Source organism: Helianthus annuus, chromosome 12 (genome assembly GCF_002127325.2).
Source record: "Helianthus annuus cultivar XRQ/B chromosome 12, HanXRQr2.0-SUNRISE, whole genome shotgun sequence".
Taxonomy (NCBI): Eukaryota; Viridiplantae; Streptophyta; class Magnoliopsida; order Asterales; family Asteraceae; genus Helianthus; species Helianthus annuus.
In genome coordinates, this window is record NC_035444.2 from 75459794 (window position 1) to 75480991 (window position 21198).

Below are 21198 nucleotides of genomic sequence, written 5' to 3' on the forward strand. Positions count from 1 at the left end.
CAAACTCAGTCGACGCAAGACCCGGTAAAGTTTAACAACGCGTTGAACTTTTATACATATACGTTAGTTTAGATAGTTTACGCGAACCGAGCTCGACCCAATTAAACAACGTTTATACACTCGTGATTATTTACGTTTTGGTGCTTGACAAATAGTATATATATATACATATATATTTTGGTTTGTTGACAATTGTTGAATCTTGACATAATAACGACAACTTATGTCGTCGGGGTTATTCCCAAAAACAGAGGAAACTCTGCCCAATTTTCGTTAAAAACCCGAATTACAAACCGTTATTATATCTTAAAAACGACACCAATGGAAACTCTAGTTTTCTTATAAAAATAAATATAGAAGTATATTTATTTTAGCGGCGTTATATAACATATAAGACGGATTACTAACAAACATAATCGTTTATATTTACTCTAAGCGTGGTTACTCGTATATTTTTTTTATAAAATAAATATAATTGTTTATATTTATTTCAGATGCCGTTTATATTTATTAATATAATTGTTTTATATTTATTTCAAACGACGTTACTTCGTGTAGATTATAAAATCAATTTAATCGCTTACATTTATTTTAAATGTCGACATTAAACTTTCTTACGAACTAAATATAGTTTTTATATTTAGTTCAAACGACTGAATTTGGAATTTATATTTTAAACTCACGACTTAGAATATATGTGTGTATATATATATATACACACACTTTTATTTCCATCTTATGAAAACTACAACGACATGAACCGCTATTCACCTACGCTTTCTATTCGCGACGACTAACATGACTTCGTAAGTATATTTATATTTATACATATAAATATATATTCTAAAACACTCGAAAACTAAGTTGTTTTCGAAAATTAGTTTCATCCCGATTATAAACGGGATCAACTAACCATAGAATGGTTATTCTAAGTCAAGATAACAACACCTTCGTAGAGTCGTGTTATTAACGACTCGGTAGAGCTCGGACACGTAGTTTAGCTACGTTTAAACTAGAAACTGATAAGTTATTCCCTGTTAGGAATACTATAGATGCACGCTAGCCACTTCACGAACCACGTTAAGCTAGCTTCGCACAGGAATGTCAAGGTGAGTTCATAACCCCCACTTTTTACTGTTTTACATTTTTATAAATGTTTTCGGGGGTGGAAAGACATGCAAGTTTTGCAAAAGTAAACAACTTTTCGTTGAACGAAAACTCATATTTCTAAACCATATTGCGAATGGATTTCAAGGAACTCAAATGGTTTACGAATGGTTTATACTAAACATACCGGTTTTACAAAACACACGCGTATTTACGAAACGTGCATGATTTTCTAATGGGTACGGGCGACACAGTCGAGGTGATTCGACACAGTCGAGGTTATTCGACACAGTCGAGGGGATTCGACACAGTCGAGGTTATTCGACACAGTCGAGGTCATTCACACAGTCGAGGTGATTCGACACAGTCGAGGTGATTCACACAGTCGAGGTGATTCGACACAGTCGAGGTGATTCGACACTAAAAATCGTCTACACAGGTTGAGTACTTCCTATGTCGTCGCATACGTTAATGTCCTCGCGAAACATTAACGATCAACCTGTTCATAGATGCTTTACATACCCATTTACAACACTAAAAATTTCCTATATTCATAAGATTCATTTGATGGAAACTCACAAATACCTAGATTTACAATCTTTGGTAACGTTTTTCAAATTATACCTAAGTAAGAGGACGCGCTGATCCTGCTTACAAAGGTTAGTTTGGGCTTGGCCCATTCTCTCTCCTGCAATGCACAAACACTCTCGTAGGCTAGACTCACAGTTCTCATATATCATGCCAAGAAAATGATTTTACTATATTTTCTCAACAATTTTAAAACCGGTTATCAAAAAGATTTATTTTAAATCTTTTCAAAACAAACTATGAACTCGCTCAACTTTATGTTGACTTTTTCGCATGTTCTTTCTCAGGTTGCATTTTCAAAACTATGCAACGGTTGGAATAGGAGAACCCATGGGAATTCGAGTACTTAGCAGGCGTTCAATTTCTAGAAGTCTTAGCTAATTGCTTCCGCTGTGCAATGAAGATACCGGTCCAGTCACGCCATGCTCTGATATTTCGGGGTGTGACAGATTGGTATCAGAGCTATAGGTTTCAGCGAATTAGGTTTCTGTAGAGATACCTAGGCTTTAACCTCACTCTTCTCTGGGGACTTAGATATCAAGAACTGAACACGTACAAAACGCCTAAGACTCGAATATGGGGTTCCAACCGTTGCCGAAACATGATTCAAAAGTTTTGGTTTTAAACATACACAAGTGTTGCGTTGATACACGGTACACGAGACGATTACACATAGAAAACAAAAACCTTGAGGGTTTTGATAACACGCATATAGGACCTTTGGGAAAACTCTTGATAAGAAACTTATGTCGAAATTCATTAAAGGTCCTGACGTAGGAACTGCGATTATTAACTCGCGCAACCGCCATTATATTATGTCGTCTATGCTATCCTAATTACACGAGCAGGTAACCTACGCGAAACGAAACGTTAGTGCATAGGAATACTTGTAACTCAAATTATACATCAACGGATGTCGGAGCACATCATATTCTACGCAGAACGAAATGCTAGTGAACAGGTATACATGAAACTTAAACTATACGTCAGTGGACGTCGAAGTACATCACACACGATTTTCGAGGCAAGGCCTTTGGAAAACACGATTGGGCACAGCAACAACGATGCTAATCCCGTTAGCGGGAGAACTAGTGATCGAAACGCGACAAATTGCCAAGTGATCCTGCAAGCAACACGAATCATGCTGAGGTACGTTGAAACAAGATTTCGTAACGATCGATACTAGTCTAAAGAGACTCGCAACTATTAGCGCTGCAAAAGAAGTCACATGTCTTCGCATTCCCCCTACTTCATTCATGGCGATTATGCTACGTACAACATTCTATGGTAATGTCACATAACAACCAATCATCACGTGAACTTCCAGGTAAAGTCCTTAAATTTCTTTTGTTGAAATTTCGACTTCTTGCATATAGTGAGTAGATTTTTGCATTTCTACTCCCCCCCCTAATGATCGTTGCACCACAAAAATTTTCTTTCATGATAGCGAACACTCATTTGCTTATTTCTTGACAAATTCGTACGCTACCCATGAATTGTTTGTTACGCATGTGGTTTCACTCGAAATTGTTGCTTTATCAACGTTCAATATTGTTTCGCTATGTCGATTATTGCATTGTGATTTGGATGATTGCATTGTTGCAAAGCGTTGACTTCTTGATATCGAGTCAACGAAACTTGTTGAAACTCCTTTCCTTTTCAAGCTACATACATGGTTTTTCGTTGTAACCATGTCAAAATTCCGTATCGATATATGCATTCATTGTCGGAATGTAACTAAACCAAGTTCAATTGTTTGAACTTGCTCATGATATATATTCAATTCAAGGTCTAATATGATGGATTGAAGTCATCATATTCAACATAATCCCAACAAGCACTTCATTTGTTTTGAACCTTAACATGCTTGTTTGGTTTTCGACTTCATTGAATCTTTTCTTTGACCACGATCACCTTGTGGTGGCGTTTTCACAAGTCTGAAGCTTGCGCTAATCTCGTTGCTCACATCATGTACGGATTTAGTTCTTTATTTATTGGTTTATTGATATTAAATCCGCTTTGTTGATTTATCATATTAGAGCAATCTTAACACAATCGTGTGTTAAGATAATGGTACACAAATTTATGTCCTATTTCGGTGTACCTCTTAACGGTTCTTTCTGCATCGGTCAAACATTTCGTGATATTTATTGCTCTTCATTTTCGATCGAAAAACATTATTTGTTGTTTCATTATCGTTTGAAAATCCTATGAGATTTGTTTGAAACAAATATTCACATTTACTTCGTTGAGCCCTTTCATCTGATTTCATACACGGTGATACTTGTTCGGTCACCGCTATTATTGAATTGTTTCATTCAATACGACACCTTGTGGTGTCGGTAATCATGATCGAGCGTTTCATGCAAAACACGGTGATGCTTGTTCGGTCACCGCTATTATCGAATTATTTCATTCACTACGACACCTTGTGGTGTTGGTATAAACTTGTAGCTTTGGCTAATCATAATCGAGCGTTTCACGCAAAACACAGGTGATACTTGTTCGATCACCGCTATTATTGAATTGTTTCATTCACTACGACACCTTGTGGCGTCGGTAAAAACTTGAAGCTTGTGCTAATCACGATCAGCCGTCTCATGCGAAATTGTATATGTTTTTCGTTTGACACGTCATTTAATAGTCTTAATGCAACTATGTATTAGGACGATGATACACCAGGTTCGTTTGTATTTCATTTCGGTGTATCCTTGCAACTCAACAATGTCAGCACCATGATTTTATCTTGTTCATTTATTGGTTCGATAGTTGACAAATCATTTTTATGATTCTATTTATTTGAGCTTGTTGAATTCGAGTTTTAATCATACAACAACCAACGCAAGCATCCGTTGGTAGTAAATTCTATTGTTTCAAAAAGTGATTGCATATTGTGAACGTTAATTTGGAATTCTATTGGTCGAAATTTCTCTTTTGTTGAAACCCGTAAACGTACTCACTTTGGTGATAGTATCACAACGCTTCGTTCATTTGACATCGATTTCTAGAACAAACTCAGTTAAACCGTTGGGTTCCTATTGATGCGAAATGTTATTGCAATCACGTAATTTGAACAAGTTTTGGTTCGATTACACGGTCATTCACTTTGGAGTTACTCGGACTTACCTAGGAATGACACAACTCTGAAGAGACAACATAGTCTAAATTTCGAGGACGAAATTTCTGCAACAGGGGGAGAATGTGACAACCGGTAATTAATGGCCTCTAATTACGTGATTAACAAATGATTAAAGCGATAATAAACAGTTTTTACGACGCAAATTAACTTAATTAGGCCGTTGGAGTGTCTTGGAACGCCTAATCGACTTTATAGCGCGTGTATGACAATCTGCGGAGAAATCGTTGGATATTAAACGAAAACGAATAGAAACCAAACAAAATACATAAAACGCCGACAAATATGATATTTTTATGAAATATTTAACCTATTAATTAAATTTTAAGAAACACGGTCGAAACCAGATTAAAAACGAAGAGCAACGCCATTTTACGCGATTTATACCGTGATCGACGAACAAACGCGCATACATCGACTATCGACCATAAAATTTCGCGTTTAACACTAAAATTTTATTCTATGATATTCCGACAACTTCGGGTTTCGAAAACGGGTTCATAAGATTTGGCGGGCCACTTAAAACACGATATTGGGCTTGTGGGCCTTGAGCCCAGGCCCAAAGTTCACTACCCAAAACCCTAGGTATATAAGTGTAGTAATACACTTATGCTCTCATTTTGTTGAAAACTCACCAAACACGCACACAATGAGCAGTCTGTGCACTTCATCTCCTCTAGTGAGAAACCCTAATCCTCTCATTTACAACATCAGCCGCTCATTGCCTCCTTCCCTCTCTAATCCTTCTTCTCCTCTGCAAATATTAGTCATACACACACAAATAAAACCCAAATCCTTTACAAAAACAACCAGTCGCATACCAGAACCCCACCTCTGCTCTCATCAGTCCGGTCGCCGGAGGAGGGGCACCGGTTGCAGTTCCGGCGCCGGTTTGCCTGGTCAGACCGAGCACACATCACCCCGCTCCACTTCATCTACGCACCCCTCCCCCCTTTTCGATTGGCAAAACGGAGCACCACCACCACCGTCCGGTGGTGGTGCGGCGGCTACGAGCAGAAGAGAGAGATGAGATAGAGAGAGAGAGAGAGACCGAGGAGATAGAGAGAGAAAGACCGAGAGAGAACGAGGAGAGAAGCTAGAGAGTCACGGCGGCGGATGTCACCAGCGTCGGTTGGATTTGAGCCGACAGCCACGTTTTGTTCGGTAAATCCTTCAGTTTTCACTTATTTTCCCTCTTAGTCTTCTTATTTTTTTTTCGAAATCGATGCTCTCCATCAAAGTTATGGCTTGTATCAGGGACAAAACAACGACAAATGAGGTGGTTTCGAGTCTCGGGTTCAGTATGTCAGATTTGAATCAAGTGAGATGATGGCTCGGGTTAGATTCGGCCAATGGTTCGATTCAGGTCAAATGGGTTGGACGGTCTCAGCTTTGGTTCCGGTTGACTCGGTCAAACTCGGGTCAACAACTCAACTCAGTCAACGGCAGTCAACGCCCGGTCGACAACAGTCAACGGTATTGTTCAGGTTCAGATTTTGGTTCGGGTTCGGGTGTGGTGCAACTCGGTCAGATTCAAGTGCGGGTTTCAGGTCAACAAGTCAACGTTGGTCAAACTGGTCAAAGATAGACAGCTGTCGGGTCAAACTCAGTCGACGCAAGACCCGGTAAAGTTTAACAACGCGTTGAACTTTTATACATATACGTTAGTTTAGATAGTTTACGCGAACCGAGCTCGACCCAATTAAACAACGTTTATACACTCGTGATTATTTACGTTTTGGTGCTTGACAAATAGTATATATATATACATATATATTTTGGTTTGTTGACAATTGTTGAATCTTGACATAATAACGACAACTTATGTCGTCGGGGTTATTCCCAAAAACAGAGGAAACTCTGCCCAATTTTCGTTAAAAACCCGAATTACAAACCGTTATTATATCTTAAAAACGACACCAATGGAAACTCTAGTTTTCTTATAAAAATAAATATAGAAGTATATTTATTTTAGCGGCGTTATATAACATATAAGACGGATTACTAACAAACATAATCGTTTATATTTACTCTAAGCGTGGTTACTCGTATATTTTTTTTATAAAATAAATATAATTGTTTATATTTATTTCAGATGCCGTTTATATTTATTAATATAATTGTTTTATATTTATTTCAAACGACGTTACTTCGTGTAGATTATAAAATCAATTTAATCGCTTACATTTATTTTAAATGTCGACATTAAACTTTCTTACGAACTAAATATAGTTTTTATATTTAGTTCAAACGACTGAATTTGGAATTTATATTTTAAACTCACGACTTAGAATATATGTGTGTATATATATATATACACACACTTTTATTTCCATCTTATGAAAACTACAACGACATGAACCGCTATTCACCTACGCTTTCTATTCGCGACGACTAACATGACTTCGTAAGTATATTTATATTTATACATATAAATATATATTCTAAAACACTCGAAAACTAAGTTGTTTTCGAAAATTAGTTTCATCCCGATTATAAACGGGATCAACTAACCATAGAATGGTTATTCTAAGTCAAGATAACAACACCTTCGTAGAGTCGTGTTATTAACGATTCGGTAGAGCTCGGACACGTAGTTTAGCTACGTTTAAACTAGAAACTGATAAGTTATTCCCTGTTAGGAATACTATAGATGCACGCTAGCCACTTCACGAACCACGTTAAGCTAGCTTCGCACAGGAATGTCAAGGTGAGTTCATAACCCCCACTTTTTACTGTTTTACATTTTTATAAATGTTTTCGGGGGTGGAAAGACATGCAAGTTTTGCAAAAGTAAACAACTTTTCGTTGAACGAAAACTCATATTTCTAAACCATATTGCGAATGGATTTCAAGGAACTCAAATGGTTTACGAATGGTTTATACTAAACATACCGGTTTTACAAAACACACGCGTATTTACGAAACGTGCATGATTTTCTAATGGGTACGGGCGACACAGTCGAGGTGATTCGACACAGTCGAGGTTATTCGACACAGTCGAGGGGATTCGACACAGTCGAGGTTATTCGACACAGTCGAGGTCATTCACACAGTCGAGGTGATTCGACACAGTCGAGGTGATTCACACAGTCGAGGTGATTCGACACAGTCGAGGTGATTCGACACTAAAAATCGTCTACACAGGTTGAGTACTTCCTATGTCGTCGCATACGTTAATGTCCTCGCGAAACATTAACGATCAACCTGTTCATAGATGCTTTACATACCCATTTACAACACTAAAAATTTCCTATATTCATAAGATTCATTTGATGGAAACTCACAAATACCTAGATTTACAATCTTTGGTAACGTTTTTCAAATTATACCTAAGTAAGAGGACGCGCTGATCCTGCTTACAAAGGTTAGTTTGGGCTTGGCCCATTCTCTCTCCTGCAATGCACAAACACTCTCGTAGGCTAGACTCACAGTTCTCATATATCATGCCAAGAAAATGATTTTACTATATTTTCTCAACAATTTTAAAACCGGTTATCAAAAAGATTTATTTTAAATCTTTTCAAAACAAACTATGAACTCGCTCAACTTTATGTTGACTTTTTCGCATGTTCTTTCTCAGGTTGCATTTTCAAAACTATGCAACGGTTGGAATAGGAGAACCCATGGGAATTCGAGTACTTAGCAGGCGTTCAATTTCTAGAAGTCTTAGCTAATTGCTTCCGCTGTGCAATGAAGATACCGGTCCAGTCACGCCATGCTCTGATATTTCGGGGTGTGACAATAAGTGTACCAGAAATCAGCTTTTTATTATTGAGGTGGACGATGATGAGGACAGAGAGGATGTCACGCCGACTACTGAAGAACAAGAATCAGATCCTCAGATTTCAATACACGCGTTAACCGGGTTACCTTCTTACTCGACAATGAGGGTTATGGGATCAATGGGGACACGACAACTCCATATCCTCATAGATTCGGGTTCGACACATAATTTTATTGACAGCAGGTTGGCTAAAAGACTTCAATGTCCAGTAAAGGACATCCCACCGATTAAGGTAGGTGTGGCCGATGGCAAACAACTTCACTGTACTCAGGTTTGTCCCGAGTTTCAGTGGACGATGGAAGGAAGATGGTACACGACCGAGGTACTCCTTATCAATTTAGAAAATTATGACATGATTCTGGGAGTTCAGTGGTTATTTCCCCTAGAGGATATTTTGTGGAATTTTCAAAAGATGACCATGAAATTCAAGATAGATGGGGTGTCTTGTGAGCTTAAGGGGATTGAGAATAACAAGTTCTTGGTGTGTTCTGGGGAAAAAATGGGGTCCATAATACATAAACAATCTAAGGCAAATTCTTCACAGTTGTTTAGTTTACAACTTACACAACCTCATGTACCTTGTTTTGAATCTAAGATAGTACCAGGGAAGGATGAGTTCATATGGCAGTCCCTTTTAACTGAGTTTAGTGATGTGTTCCAAACCCCCATTAGTTTACCGCCAGAGCGCAAGTTTGACCACCGTATAGTTTTGAAGGAAGGTACAACGCCGATCAGTCAACGTCCGTACCGGTACCCAACGGTACAAAAGGATGTCATCGAGAAAACAACCCGCGAACTTTTGGAAGCGGGTATCATACGCAATAGCCAAAGTGACTTTGCTGCACCGGTTGTCTTGGTTAAAAAGAAGGATGGCCAGTGGAGGATGTGTATGGATTACCGGAGGTTAAATGAAGCAACGGTAAAAAATAAATTTCCGATTCCCCTGATTGAAGAGTTATTGGATGAGCTCGGGGGTGCAGCGGTGTTCTCTAAACTCGACTTGCGCTCGGGTTATCATCAGGTACGCATGTGTTCGGAGGACGTCCACAAAACTGTAGATCCCAAAACGTATCCGGATCACAGTGGTTGGTTGTTTTAGTCCAAAACACCTATTGATTAAGTGTTTGAACTATGAATAGTCAAGAAATGTCAAGAATGAAGATGAAGGTGAAGCTAATGGATTGATGAATACAACTAGTGTTGTATTGAATCCAAACAGAAAGATATAACAATACACAACCTTGGAAATCAGATTAAAGCTCAACAAGAATGTAAACAACACTTCTATTGCACCAAGAGCCAAAAGCTTGAGAATGTTACAATGCTTGGGGTATTTATACTAGTGTCCTGACTAACCAGCAAATTTATAAATTTGCTGGTATCTTAACTACACTAGGTCAGGAATATAACTTCTAGATAATTACAAAAACAACCCCTAAACATTCAAAATGCATACAAACTATAATTAAACTGATCCAGCACAAGTACCAACGATCTCATATGCTCTAACAATATCCCCCCTAGATCGTTGCGTGCTTGTCTTCTCATTCTTCTGCGGTAGTCTTTGGATCTTCAGTAGTAACCGCTGGATCTTCTGTTGTAACCACTGGATCTTCTGTAGTTTGTTTCTCTGGCTCGGTGGGATTTTCTTCCACAATAATCGTTTCTGTTGGTGCGACAACCTCCGTTGATGCTACTGGAGGTTCTTGGTTAATGACAGCTTCACTTGATTTTGGATCCTCCTTGGTGGCCTCATATGTGGATGAGGCCGGAGGTGTTGGTGTGACTTGAGATTCAGTGGTGGTTGGATTTGCAGTTGAGGCGGAACTTCCTTCCATGGTTTTCTCATGTTTCTTTTTCCTTCGACCTTCTTTCTTTTTCTGCTCTTTTTCTTTTCGCTTCTGTATTTTGTCTACCATGTCGAGCATCTCCCTCTTTAGACTCCAGGCACGTTCCACTGCACGCTGAAACAGTGCTGCCTCTTCAAGATTTGCGTTTCCAGCTCCGACATTGATACGCCTAGCGTTTAGCATGGTGAGATCAGAGAGTCCGAATTGAAATACATCCATAGGATCCAGTATTCGAATATCAACATTGTCGTTCGATCTTATCACAGCTTCACCGGTCTGACTGTCGTAGAACCATTTCTTGAAATCCTTAAGTGCCACAGGGATTTCTTCCGGAAGCTTGACTCTGGTGACTACTTTAGCAGGGTTAACAACCCACGTCACCTTTCCCTTGCCTGTTACTGGATCAAACGTTGTTTTGGACACTCGGCGTCTTGGGCGCTGTGGAGCATGATTCGGGAAGTTCTTGTCGCATTCGCTTGTAATTAAACGTTCAAAGTCTCTTCCGATGCCCCTGTCACCATGATTGAGCAAGTTTAGACGCCCAAGCTCTCTTAAATCCCACCTTGGGAGTGAGAAGAGATCAAACCCAGTTGCGAAATATTGTATCACACCACCCCGTCTCTTTACAACGAACATGCCCCTGAGGTTGTCATACATCCAGCTTATTATTTTCTCAGTCTCTTCAGATTTAACAACCTTTATCACTTGATGCAGAACAGGGAGCTTTTCTCGTTCTTTTCTGAACCACTCAGGATGTTCAGGAGCGAAAGTCTTGCCATCTTCTTGCTCATATAAAACCTCGTCTTCTAGCCCCCATTCAACGAAGGTTGGTGGCATAATTTCTCGATCTACTTCCTCTTCGTCGCTTTCGTTTCCCTCTAATGCCTTGTCAACCGATTCCAATCTCCTTTTCTTCGCTTCGGCTTCTTTTTCTTTTCGAGCCGTTTCTTCTTGAATGAAAGCTTCAAAATCGAAGATTTCATCAAATGTAAACATCGGCTCAATGTTTGCCTTTTCACATATTCCCCTCATCATTCGGTAGAGCTTCTCTAAACTGGATTGTTGAAATCTGACAAACTTGGCTTGCTTGGCCATGTATTCTTTCATTTCCTTGTTTTTCTTTCTTTGATCCTTGAGTTTCTCTCTTAGGATGTTTGTATCATTGACTTGATTTTTCAACAAGCAAATTTCTTTCGCCACAGAAGGCCCGGTGTCTTTTATGAGCCTATCATACAGATCTTGAAATGGACGTAGTCTTTGAGGAACAACGGGTGGTTTTGAGATTCTGGTAGGTTTGACTGGGGAAACCCTTGAAGTACCTTCGCGTGCTTGTGCCTCGTCAGGATCAACAAGAATTTGATCAACGAAGTCATTCAGGTCTTGAACTTCTTCAGGAACTACTTCGGGCATCTCCGAAGAAGATATTTCTTTACGTTTCAGGCTCTTTTCTCGTTTCTCTTTCTCCTGTATTACATGCATGGCTTTTAGATCTTGAATATTTTTGCGTTGCTCTTCAGTTTGAGCCGCCCTGATTGCAGAACTCATTAAACGTTCAGAACCTCCTGTTGTCTTTTTCTTCTTAGGAGGTTCTTCACCTGCAGGTTGCTTGCCCTTTCGTTTTTCTTTGCTACTTCCTTCTTTGGCGGCTGCTTCGGCCTGTGCTTGTGCTGCTCTCTGTTGTTTAGCTTTGACCCCTTCTTTGTACTTCTGATATGCAGCTTTCACGATGGGTAGTCTTTCAGCTCTGTACATCCAATCGTGCAACAAAACCCATTCGTTGGTTTTGATTTCAGTATATTGTCTACTTGTGGGCACGTGGAATTTGTAGGTATTTCCATCGTTTGGAAGGTCTTTTTCTTGATCATTAATGAGCATCTGAATGAATCTCGGGTACATTGCCCAAGTCGCTCCATTTGCATTCTCTCTCATATAATTGAAAATTAATCCAGAGAGATTGAATTTTTGATTTGTGCACAGGCTTAGCATAGCTGCAGACCATTCCAAATTTAAGCCATCAAACCCGCCTTTTCGATGCGCTAGACTTGTCGAAATTACGTAAACAATAAACCTCCAATCCTGAGTTAGACCGCCCCTTTTAATCTCCTTCTTATTTCTGAAATCTCCTGCGTATCCCATTCCTTTGAAACCGTCAAGAATATCGTCTTGACTCATGCTTTGTGGTTCATTATCGTTGTCGTTGAGCTTCAGAACTTTACGTACCCTTTCCTCTGTCACTTCCACTCTTTTGTTGCGTACTGTTGAAGAGATTCCTGGTTTGTTGTTTATTGACTCCAGCTTTACGTTTTCCCAGAATTCTCGAATGTGAAGAGGATAGACAGGAACGGAAGTCTCTACTGCATGACCAATTCTGCTATTGCGAACCCATTTCGATACATCTTCAAAGTCAGTTGGTACGTGATCCAGATTTATGCTCTGGTTATGCTTGAGGGTTTTATCCCATTCGAGCACTTTTACCATTCTGCACAGAAAACGAAGCAAGTTAGAGTGTGCGGATACCGGATAAACTATGTACGAGACAAGAATTTACATAAGACATATATGATTTAAAAAGAGAAAAAAAATGAATATATACACTAACTTCGCTACCAGATCAGATTGTATCATCGCTAATGATAGCCATATACACAGATTACCGGAAAGATAAGCCAAATTCGCTGGCGAATTTAACGAAAACAAAGTTTTTGACCCGGAACTGATCTGACAGCGAAGATCATGATCTATTTCGCCATCCGGGCAAGGTAGATCAATGATTCGGTGCTTGAACTCGCGTTCAAGACTTGATATTCACGCTGACTTCGCCAACACATCTGAATTCAATAACTACCGACAAATACGCTATGTTCGCTGGTGAATCGGTTGTGATTTCAAGTCAATACTTCGCTAGCGAACATAGCGAAGGTAGCGTTTCATTAACGGAAATGATTGAACAGCGAGGATAGCGAATTTAATCGCTATCCGAGCGAATTAAACCACTCGCTGATTGCTCGAACTCGCGTTCGAGACTTTTGGATTTCCCTTAAAATCGCTAACATCGCTGTATTCATCGCTGTGTTCAACGTTTTCTTGAAAAACCCTTTCAAAACCCTTTAACTGATATTGTTCAAAGTATTCTTTTATCAACCCTTAGATCAGATTATATATACAATGGATGAAACAAGAACATACGATAAATAAGAATCTGACCCTGAATATGCCTATGTCTAAACAAAAACCAACAATCTACACAATCGATTTTTCAATGAAAAACTTAACCACCCCACAATAACCACCCAAACATTAACAATTTTATGAAGTTTGTCATGAACTGAGATTTAAACATGTAATCATTTAAACAATGACCTATAAACTGATCAAGTAAAACACACCTGAAATTCTTTGATTGAATGGAAACTTGTGTTGATGATTTTGGAAGAAAAATGATGATCGAGAATGTGAAGTATAAACACCGGCGATGAAAGTGATGAAGTAAAAAATTTGAAAAATGACGGTTAAAGGGTATATAAGGGTACGGTCAAAAGGTAACCAGCGAACTTATATGTTCGCTGGTATCTTATCTTCGCCGGCTTATATATATAGTTTCAAAAATATTGGTTTTTGCTTGAGGATTTCAAACGTTCTCGAAAAACGTGCCCGTTTAAGTTTGAAAGCTTGTTTATTTTGGGATATTTACAGTGATGTTAAAATTTGGGCCATTTTGACTCCGAACTTCAACTTTCTTGCATTGCGAGGATTCATTTGACTCAGATTTTCTTGAAATGACTGACGCTTACCGAACTTACCTGCAGAAGATCATACTACCAACACTTGCCACATTCTTTATATATTATTACTATTATATTACTAGCCAGGGCACAAGAAAAACTGTCAGTATGTTTGTCCGCTTAGATCCATGCATCCTTCTTTCAACATACCTTCGGAGAGCGTGTTTTATCATGTTTTTGGTAATTTTGACAAGTCTTCGATGGCCCCCACACAAGCTATTGAAAATAGAATCATTACGCCCTCGTGAGTCCCACATCAGGACATACCCCCGCGATCAGGGTATGCACAAAGATTCCTCATAACAGGTGAGTATATTGGATTCATTCTCTTCAACGATAGATCGGAGATCAGGTCTGTACTTTCGTACAACAGAGATTCCAGGAACTATCGAGGGTTAAGATAAATGGTTCGGCAAACAGGTCAGTACCATCGTACAGCAGAGTTGCCTACTGATCTATCAGATAGATTGGCCAAAGATGGCACTTATTATGGATTTTTGGCCAAAAATGGCACTTATTATACAGGGTTTGGCCTCCTTTTTTTTTTTTTTTTTTTTTTTTTTTTAATAGGCACTTATTGGTAAGAGAATATCATAGTATTTGCGTCTAGGTCAGTACCACCGTACAGCAGAAGAGCAACTATGATATCCTCCGAATGAAATCCCAATATAAAGACCCGAAATCTCAGATTTTGGCAATCCGTCAACGCAAGATTCAAGACCATTAAGCCATATGCCGCAACGTGTTACCCACTGAGAAGCGTAATGCCTGAGAAAAGCCAGAATTCTTGTGTAGACATTATGTTCAGCTCCCTACCAGCAGTTTACTCGTCGGTGTTGCTGAATCTACCGACACATCGTTGCTTGGTACCCTGATTGTATATTGTATTCTGTTCAAAGAAATGACAAAGTGTTAGCAGTTTTCTATCACTTCCTCTAACAGGAGTCTGACATAAGCGTCGTCTGACATAAGCATCCTGTTTCAAGGATTTTCTGAATATCCCCCCTAAAATTTTCATTTTCGTAAGTCCATTTGCCCGAAAATAAAATTTTAAACAGAAAATCTTTTTGGTAGGCGACGTCCTTCAATATCCGTTTTATTTCCAACAAGCAAAAACGTTATTATTTTATTAATATTTAATTAAAAGTTTTTTTTTTTTTTTTTTTTTTTTTTTTTTTTTTTTTTTTTTTAATCAACACAAGCTTCATTTCCAATCAAGGAAATTGACCATCTCTAACCAGGTTACCAACTGGTTAAACCGAGTTTTGTCAAAAGCTTTCGTAAAGATGTCGGCACGTTGCTGTGTCGTATCCACTGGCACCACTTGAATGTAACCCTTTTCATAAGCGTCTCGAATTGCATGAATGCGGATTTCGATGTGCTTGGTTCTGGAGTGGTGCACGGGATTCTTCACAATTCCCAGACAAGCCTCATTGTCGATGAATATCGGAGTCTTCATGATGTTGATTCCGTAATCCAGCAACTGATTCTGTATCCAGAGAACTTGTGAACAGCAACTGTATGCCGCAGTGTATTCCGCTTGAGCTGTCGACGTGGACACTGTTGTTTGCTTCTTGCTTTGCCATGAAATCAGCCGATTTCCCAGAAATTGACATCCTCCTGAAACCGACCTTCGATCCACTTTGCAACCTGCATGATCGCTGTCAGAATAAGCAATTAAGTCAAAATTACTATCTTTAGGATACCAAAGCCCTAGTTTTGGTGTTCCTTTCAGATAGCGGAAGATGCGCTTTACGGCAATCTCATGGGATTCCTTTGGATTTGTCTGGAAACGAGCGCAAAGACAAACGGCCCACATGATATCAGGTCTGCTTGCTGTCAGATACATCAAAGATCCGATCATTGAGCGATAGAAAGATTTGTTCACCGACTTTCCCTGAGGGTCTAAAGTGAGCTCTGTTTGAGAGGCGAATGGCGTGCTTGCCACCTTACAGTCATTCATATTATATTTCGAGAGAATGTCCCGAATATATTTAGCTTGATGAATCAGAATTCCATCCTCCCTTTGCTTCACTTCTAAACCCAGAAAGAAGTTCAGTTCTCCCATCATGCTCATTTCAAATTTTGCCTTCATGATAGATTCAAATTCTCTGCACAAGTCCTCGTTTGTTGACCCGAATATGATATCGTCCACATAGATTTGGACTAGCATAACATCTTCCCCTACCTTCTTGGTGAAGAGTGTCATGTCAATCGTTCCTCTGGAATAACCACAATCCAGGAGGTATGTGGACAAAGTTTCATACCAGGCGCGTGGGGCTTGATGTAGGCCGTATAGTGCTTTATCCAGCTTAAAATAGCGCCCTGGAAAATGAGGATCCTCAAACCCAGGAGGCTGACACACGTAAACTTCCTCCTTAACTTTCCCGTACAAAAACGCACTTTTGACATCCATTTGGAAGACCTTGAAGTTTCTGTAGGAAGCATACGCCAGGAATATTCTGATCGCCTCCAATCGAGCGACTGGAGCAAAAACCTCTTCGTAGTCGATCCCTTCTTCTTGCCGAAAACCCTGCACCACCAATCGAGCCTTGTTCTTGATAACCACCCCACGATCATCCATCTTGTTTCGAAAGACCCATTTTGTACCTATAGGAAACTTTCCTTCAGGTAGATCTACGAGTTCCCACACTTTGAGTTTCCTGAATTGAGACAATTCTTCTTGCATCGCTTGAACCCAGCTGGAGTCTTGAATAGCGTCTTCGATGTCACGTGGAACTGATTGTGAAAGAAAGGCTGCGAAGAGACCTTTGTTGATGCTAGCTGACTGCCCTCGAGTACGTACTCCTTCTTCCACTGCGCCGATTACATTTTCAAGAGGATGATTTTTGTTTGTCTTGTAACCTGCATTTGTCAGAGATTCGATTTGCTGCGGAAGGTTGGTGAAGTGTTCGTCGACATAGATTATTGGCGGATCATCGTCTTGAGTTGGCTCATTCACATTTGCCTGTGAAGAAGAAGCACCATTTTCTTGGGTGTTCTCAGGCGAAGTGTGACCATTTGATTCATTCACAGCCATAATCGGATCAGCAGATGATGGAGATAATCGAGTGGTGAAAGGAGTGAAACCAATGTCAGACGAGTCAAACAAGGGTTCAACTTGAACGTCTTCAACTGGCTCAGGGTCAGACACCGGTTCCGGAATTTCAAAGTTATTGAAGATCACACTCACATCATAGAACCAGTCAGGAGTGCTTCCAGTGTTGGTGTAATTTCCTTCTTGAAAGTCCACATAGTACGATTCAATCACCATCTTTGTTCGTTTGTTGTAGACACGGTAAGCCTTCTGAGTGGATGAATACCCCATGAAGTAGCAGATATCACCCACAGCTTCAAACTTGACGAGATTTTCTTGAGTGTTCAACAGAGTGCACGAACATCCGAATGGCCTGAAGAAATCTATAAGAGGCTTTCTTTTGAAGAGAAGCTCGTATGCTGTCTTTCCATGAGGTTTCACGATGAGCACCCTGTTCAGAACGTAGCATGCTGTGTTAACTGCTTCAGCCCAGAAGATAATTGGAAGCTTGGAGTCCACCAGCATGGTTCTTGCAGCTTCAATCAACGTTCTGTTCTTGCGTTCAGCGACTCCATTTTGCTGAGGAGTTCTGGCTGCACTGTACTGCAGATGAATTCCTTTTTCTGCGCAGAATGATATGAAGGTCTGATTTTTGAATTCAGACCCGTTGTCGCTTCTTATGGACTTCACTTTCCGTTTGGTTACGTTCTCTATCAAGGGAATGAATGCCTTCAATATTTCAGCAGTCTCGCTCTTTGCTTCAAGAAAATACACCCACGAAAAACGAGAGAAATCATCTGTTACAACCAAACAATAAGAGCTTTTAGCAAGACTTTTAACACTGATAGGACCAAAAAGATCCATGTGCAGTAACTGTAGTGGTGCAGAAATCGTGTTCACTGCTTTGGTTTTGTGAGGTTTCTTATGCTGTTTTCCCTGGGCGCATGCAATACATTTTTCAGAAAATGGAAATTCTTTAATCGGAAGACCTCTAACTAAGTTTAACTTAGATAGTTTATTCATATTTTTGAAATTGACATGGCCCAGTCGTCTATGCCAAAGCAGTGACTCCGATTCTGAAGCTTTAGAGATAAGGCATGTTAGATTGTCATTTGTCTTGGCATTCTTCATGTTGAGCACATATGTGTTGTTCTGTCTTGGAGCAGTAAGCATGATCATTTCTGCAGGAACAACATAACCCGGCTTCAGGAACAGGCATTCCATGTCATTGAACAGCACTGAGATTCCTTTATCACACACTTGAGAGACGCTCATGAGATTATAGCATAACTCTGGAACATAGTTGACATTTTCCAGCGTGAGAGCTTCGGATACTACATCGCCTACTCCAACAATCTTTCCTCCCTTTTCGTCTCCGGCAAAGGACACGAAGTCGCCGTCAATAAAGCGGAAGTTCTTCAATAGTTCTTTTAACCCCGTCATGTGTCTTGAGCATCCGCTGTCGACGTGCCAGATGTATTCCATGAGCATTCGAAGCCATTTCTGGAGCTTATTCTGATATATACAAATATACAAATATACAGATTAGTTTGATTTAGGAACCCAAATCTGTTTCATTTCAAATCTATCGTGGTTTTGACCCACTTTGACCTCTTTTTGTTTCCAAAGATACGCAGTTGAATCAACCAGATTTTTAACAGATTTCTTAAGATAATTTAGTTGCTGCGTGACGTTTGTAATAAAATCATGTTCTGGTTTATGAAACTTTTTGGTTTTACAATGTTTCGCTGTATGTCCTAAATGACCACAGCGAAAACATCTTTTATGTCTGGGTCTTTTGGTGTGAGAAGATGATGTATGTGATGAGAGTCTTGAACTTTTTGCTTTCTTCATTTTCTTGTCCACTCTGCTTTCATCTTCGGGAAATTCTTCATCACTGTCTGAATCGAGTGAGCTTTCAGACGTGTCGTCTTTGCTTGAATTTTGTTCTTCACTTGCTTCATAACTTGAACATTCGAAGCTTTCATCACTTGTTGCTTGATCTTCAGTTGAGATTTCTGACTGCGAACTTTTTGATGTCTGTTCATCTTCTGTGGCAAAGTCGCTTGATTCTACATTATCTTGATCTTCAGTAGCTTTCTTTTCTGATTCTGTCATACCTGTTCTGGAAGGAATAAATTCGGGAATTTCCTTTGTAAGGAATTTTCCAAAGCTATTCCTTTTTAATTCTGGCACAAATACAGGAGATTCACAAGCAACATTATCATCACGACACGCATAATTCAAACCATGACATTCAGACACATAAGGTTCATGATCACGGGTCTCAAATGTAGGCACATGGCCCTTACAGTCATCCACAGATTTAGTTTTAGGCACTTGGCCATTACAGTCATCCATCCTACTTAAACTATTACATTCATCCTTAACATTGTTTTTAGAACAATTCCAGACGAACCAGTTAACGGTGGAATAACTGTCGCCTGAATAACCAATTCCTATTTTTGACCCTCCGCAGTCTCCATCATCATCGCACACATCTTCTTTACACTCAATGGAATCTGCATCGCTTTTAGAACAGTTAGCAGTTGTCTCATTTTCATAAAATTCATTTTGTTCAACTGAGGCCTTTTCATTTATGAGATCATTTTCGGGATGAGGAGTAGGCATAGGCACGTAGTTTTTGCTGTGAGGCGGAAAGAAAAGTTTTCTTTCATTTCCGTGCCTATCCTTATAACCAATCCCGTCTTTCACAAACGTTGGTCGTTGGCAATTTTTGATGTCAGTAAAGGCCTTTTGACTGACATTCCATTTATCTATTATAATCTGGAGTTTGTTCTTTTCATTTAACGCTTTTTCTAACCTTTCAGTTAGATCATTTATGATAAAATCTTTTCTAAACACAAATTCTTTAAGAGTTTGCATTTCAGCCAAAGTTGAGTTCAACTTTCTCTGATATGCAGCCTCATTTTGTTTAAGCTCATTATTAATTTTCAAAGCTTTGTCCTTTTGCCTTTCAAACTCCAGATTTAGGAATTTATAATGTGCCACGACATCAACGCATGCTTCGGAGCATAACTTCTCCTTGAAACTAAGTGGAATACTATTTACCAAGTCTCTGTCAGCCTTCTCTTTTGATGCATCTGCTTTCATGGCTGTAGCTTGAACCTTATCCTTTCCTTTCTCAGCATCTTTTTCAGCTTTATCACCAGACTCCACTGAAGGCAGAATACCTTTCAATCCCTGGTCAGCATCATTGTTTCCAGTTGGGATTCCCGTTGTCTGCTTCTCAAAGTGTTTTGCAGATGATTCACTAGAGATTTTGGCCATCAGTGCTTTGTTGACTTGTTCCTTAGCTTCAGTGATCTCTTCGCTCCAGTCATAGTCTTCAACAACCAAAGCCTTCGGTGTGCTGGGAGAAGCGTTGCTTTTGTTCTCTTCGGCAGTGATCTGTTTAGCAGCTGGAGTAGCTTCACTGTTTCCCTCTTTCAACATCGGACAGTCACGCTTGAAGTGTCCAAGATTCTTACAATTGTAGCACCTCAGCTTAGACTTGTCAAAACCAGCTTTTCCAAGACCTAATCGCTTGCCTGTCTTGTCTTGAAACTTCTTCAATCTCAGAGTGATCATGGCCATTTGCCATTTCAGATCCATCTCTTCCATATCATCTGGATCAACCTGATACATGTCTTCGGCAGTAAACATTTCCTTCCTCAATTCCCCAGACATTAGGGCTTCATAGCTGCTTAGGAAAGTGTTGAAGAGTGCCACATTCTCGGTTGAAACTTTCAGTGCTTGAGTATCGACAGTGATCGTTTTCTCGATAACTTGTGGGGCTTTAGATGCGCTTGCGGAAGCATTTCCATAAATTAGATCAGAAGCTTGTGGAGTAATGCCCCCTGAAGCGAGAAACGCTACATTCTTCAGTCCTGCTGAAGGTTGAGTTGCTT

General features: G+C 39.7%; 1 protein-coding gene across 1 annotated transcript; it reads right to left on the reverse strand.

Moving 5' to 3' along the window:
• Positions 1–19484: 19484 nt before the first annotated feature.
• LOC118484735 lies at positions 19485–20788 on the reverse strand. Its single transcript, XM_035980679.1, has 2 exons — positions 20360–20788; positions 19485–19809 (listed from the first exon to the last, which is right to left on the reverse strand). Exons 1-2 carry the CDS (start codon positions 20741–20743, stop codon positions 19747–19749), a joined length of 447 nt encoding a protein of 148 aa, XP_035836572.1. The 5' UTR covers positions 20744–20788; the 3' UTR covers positions 19485–19746.
• Positions 20789–21198: the final 410 nt, after the last annotated feature.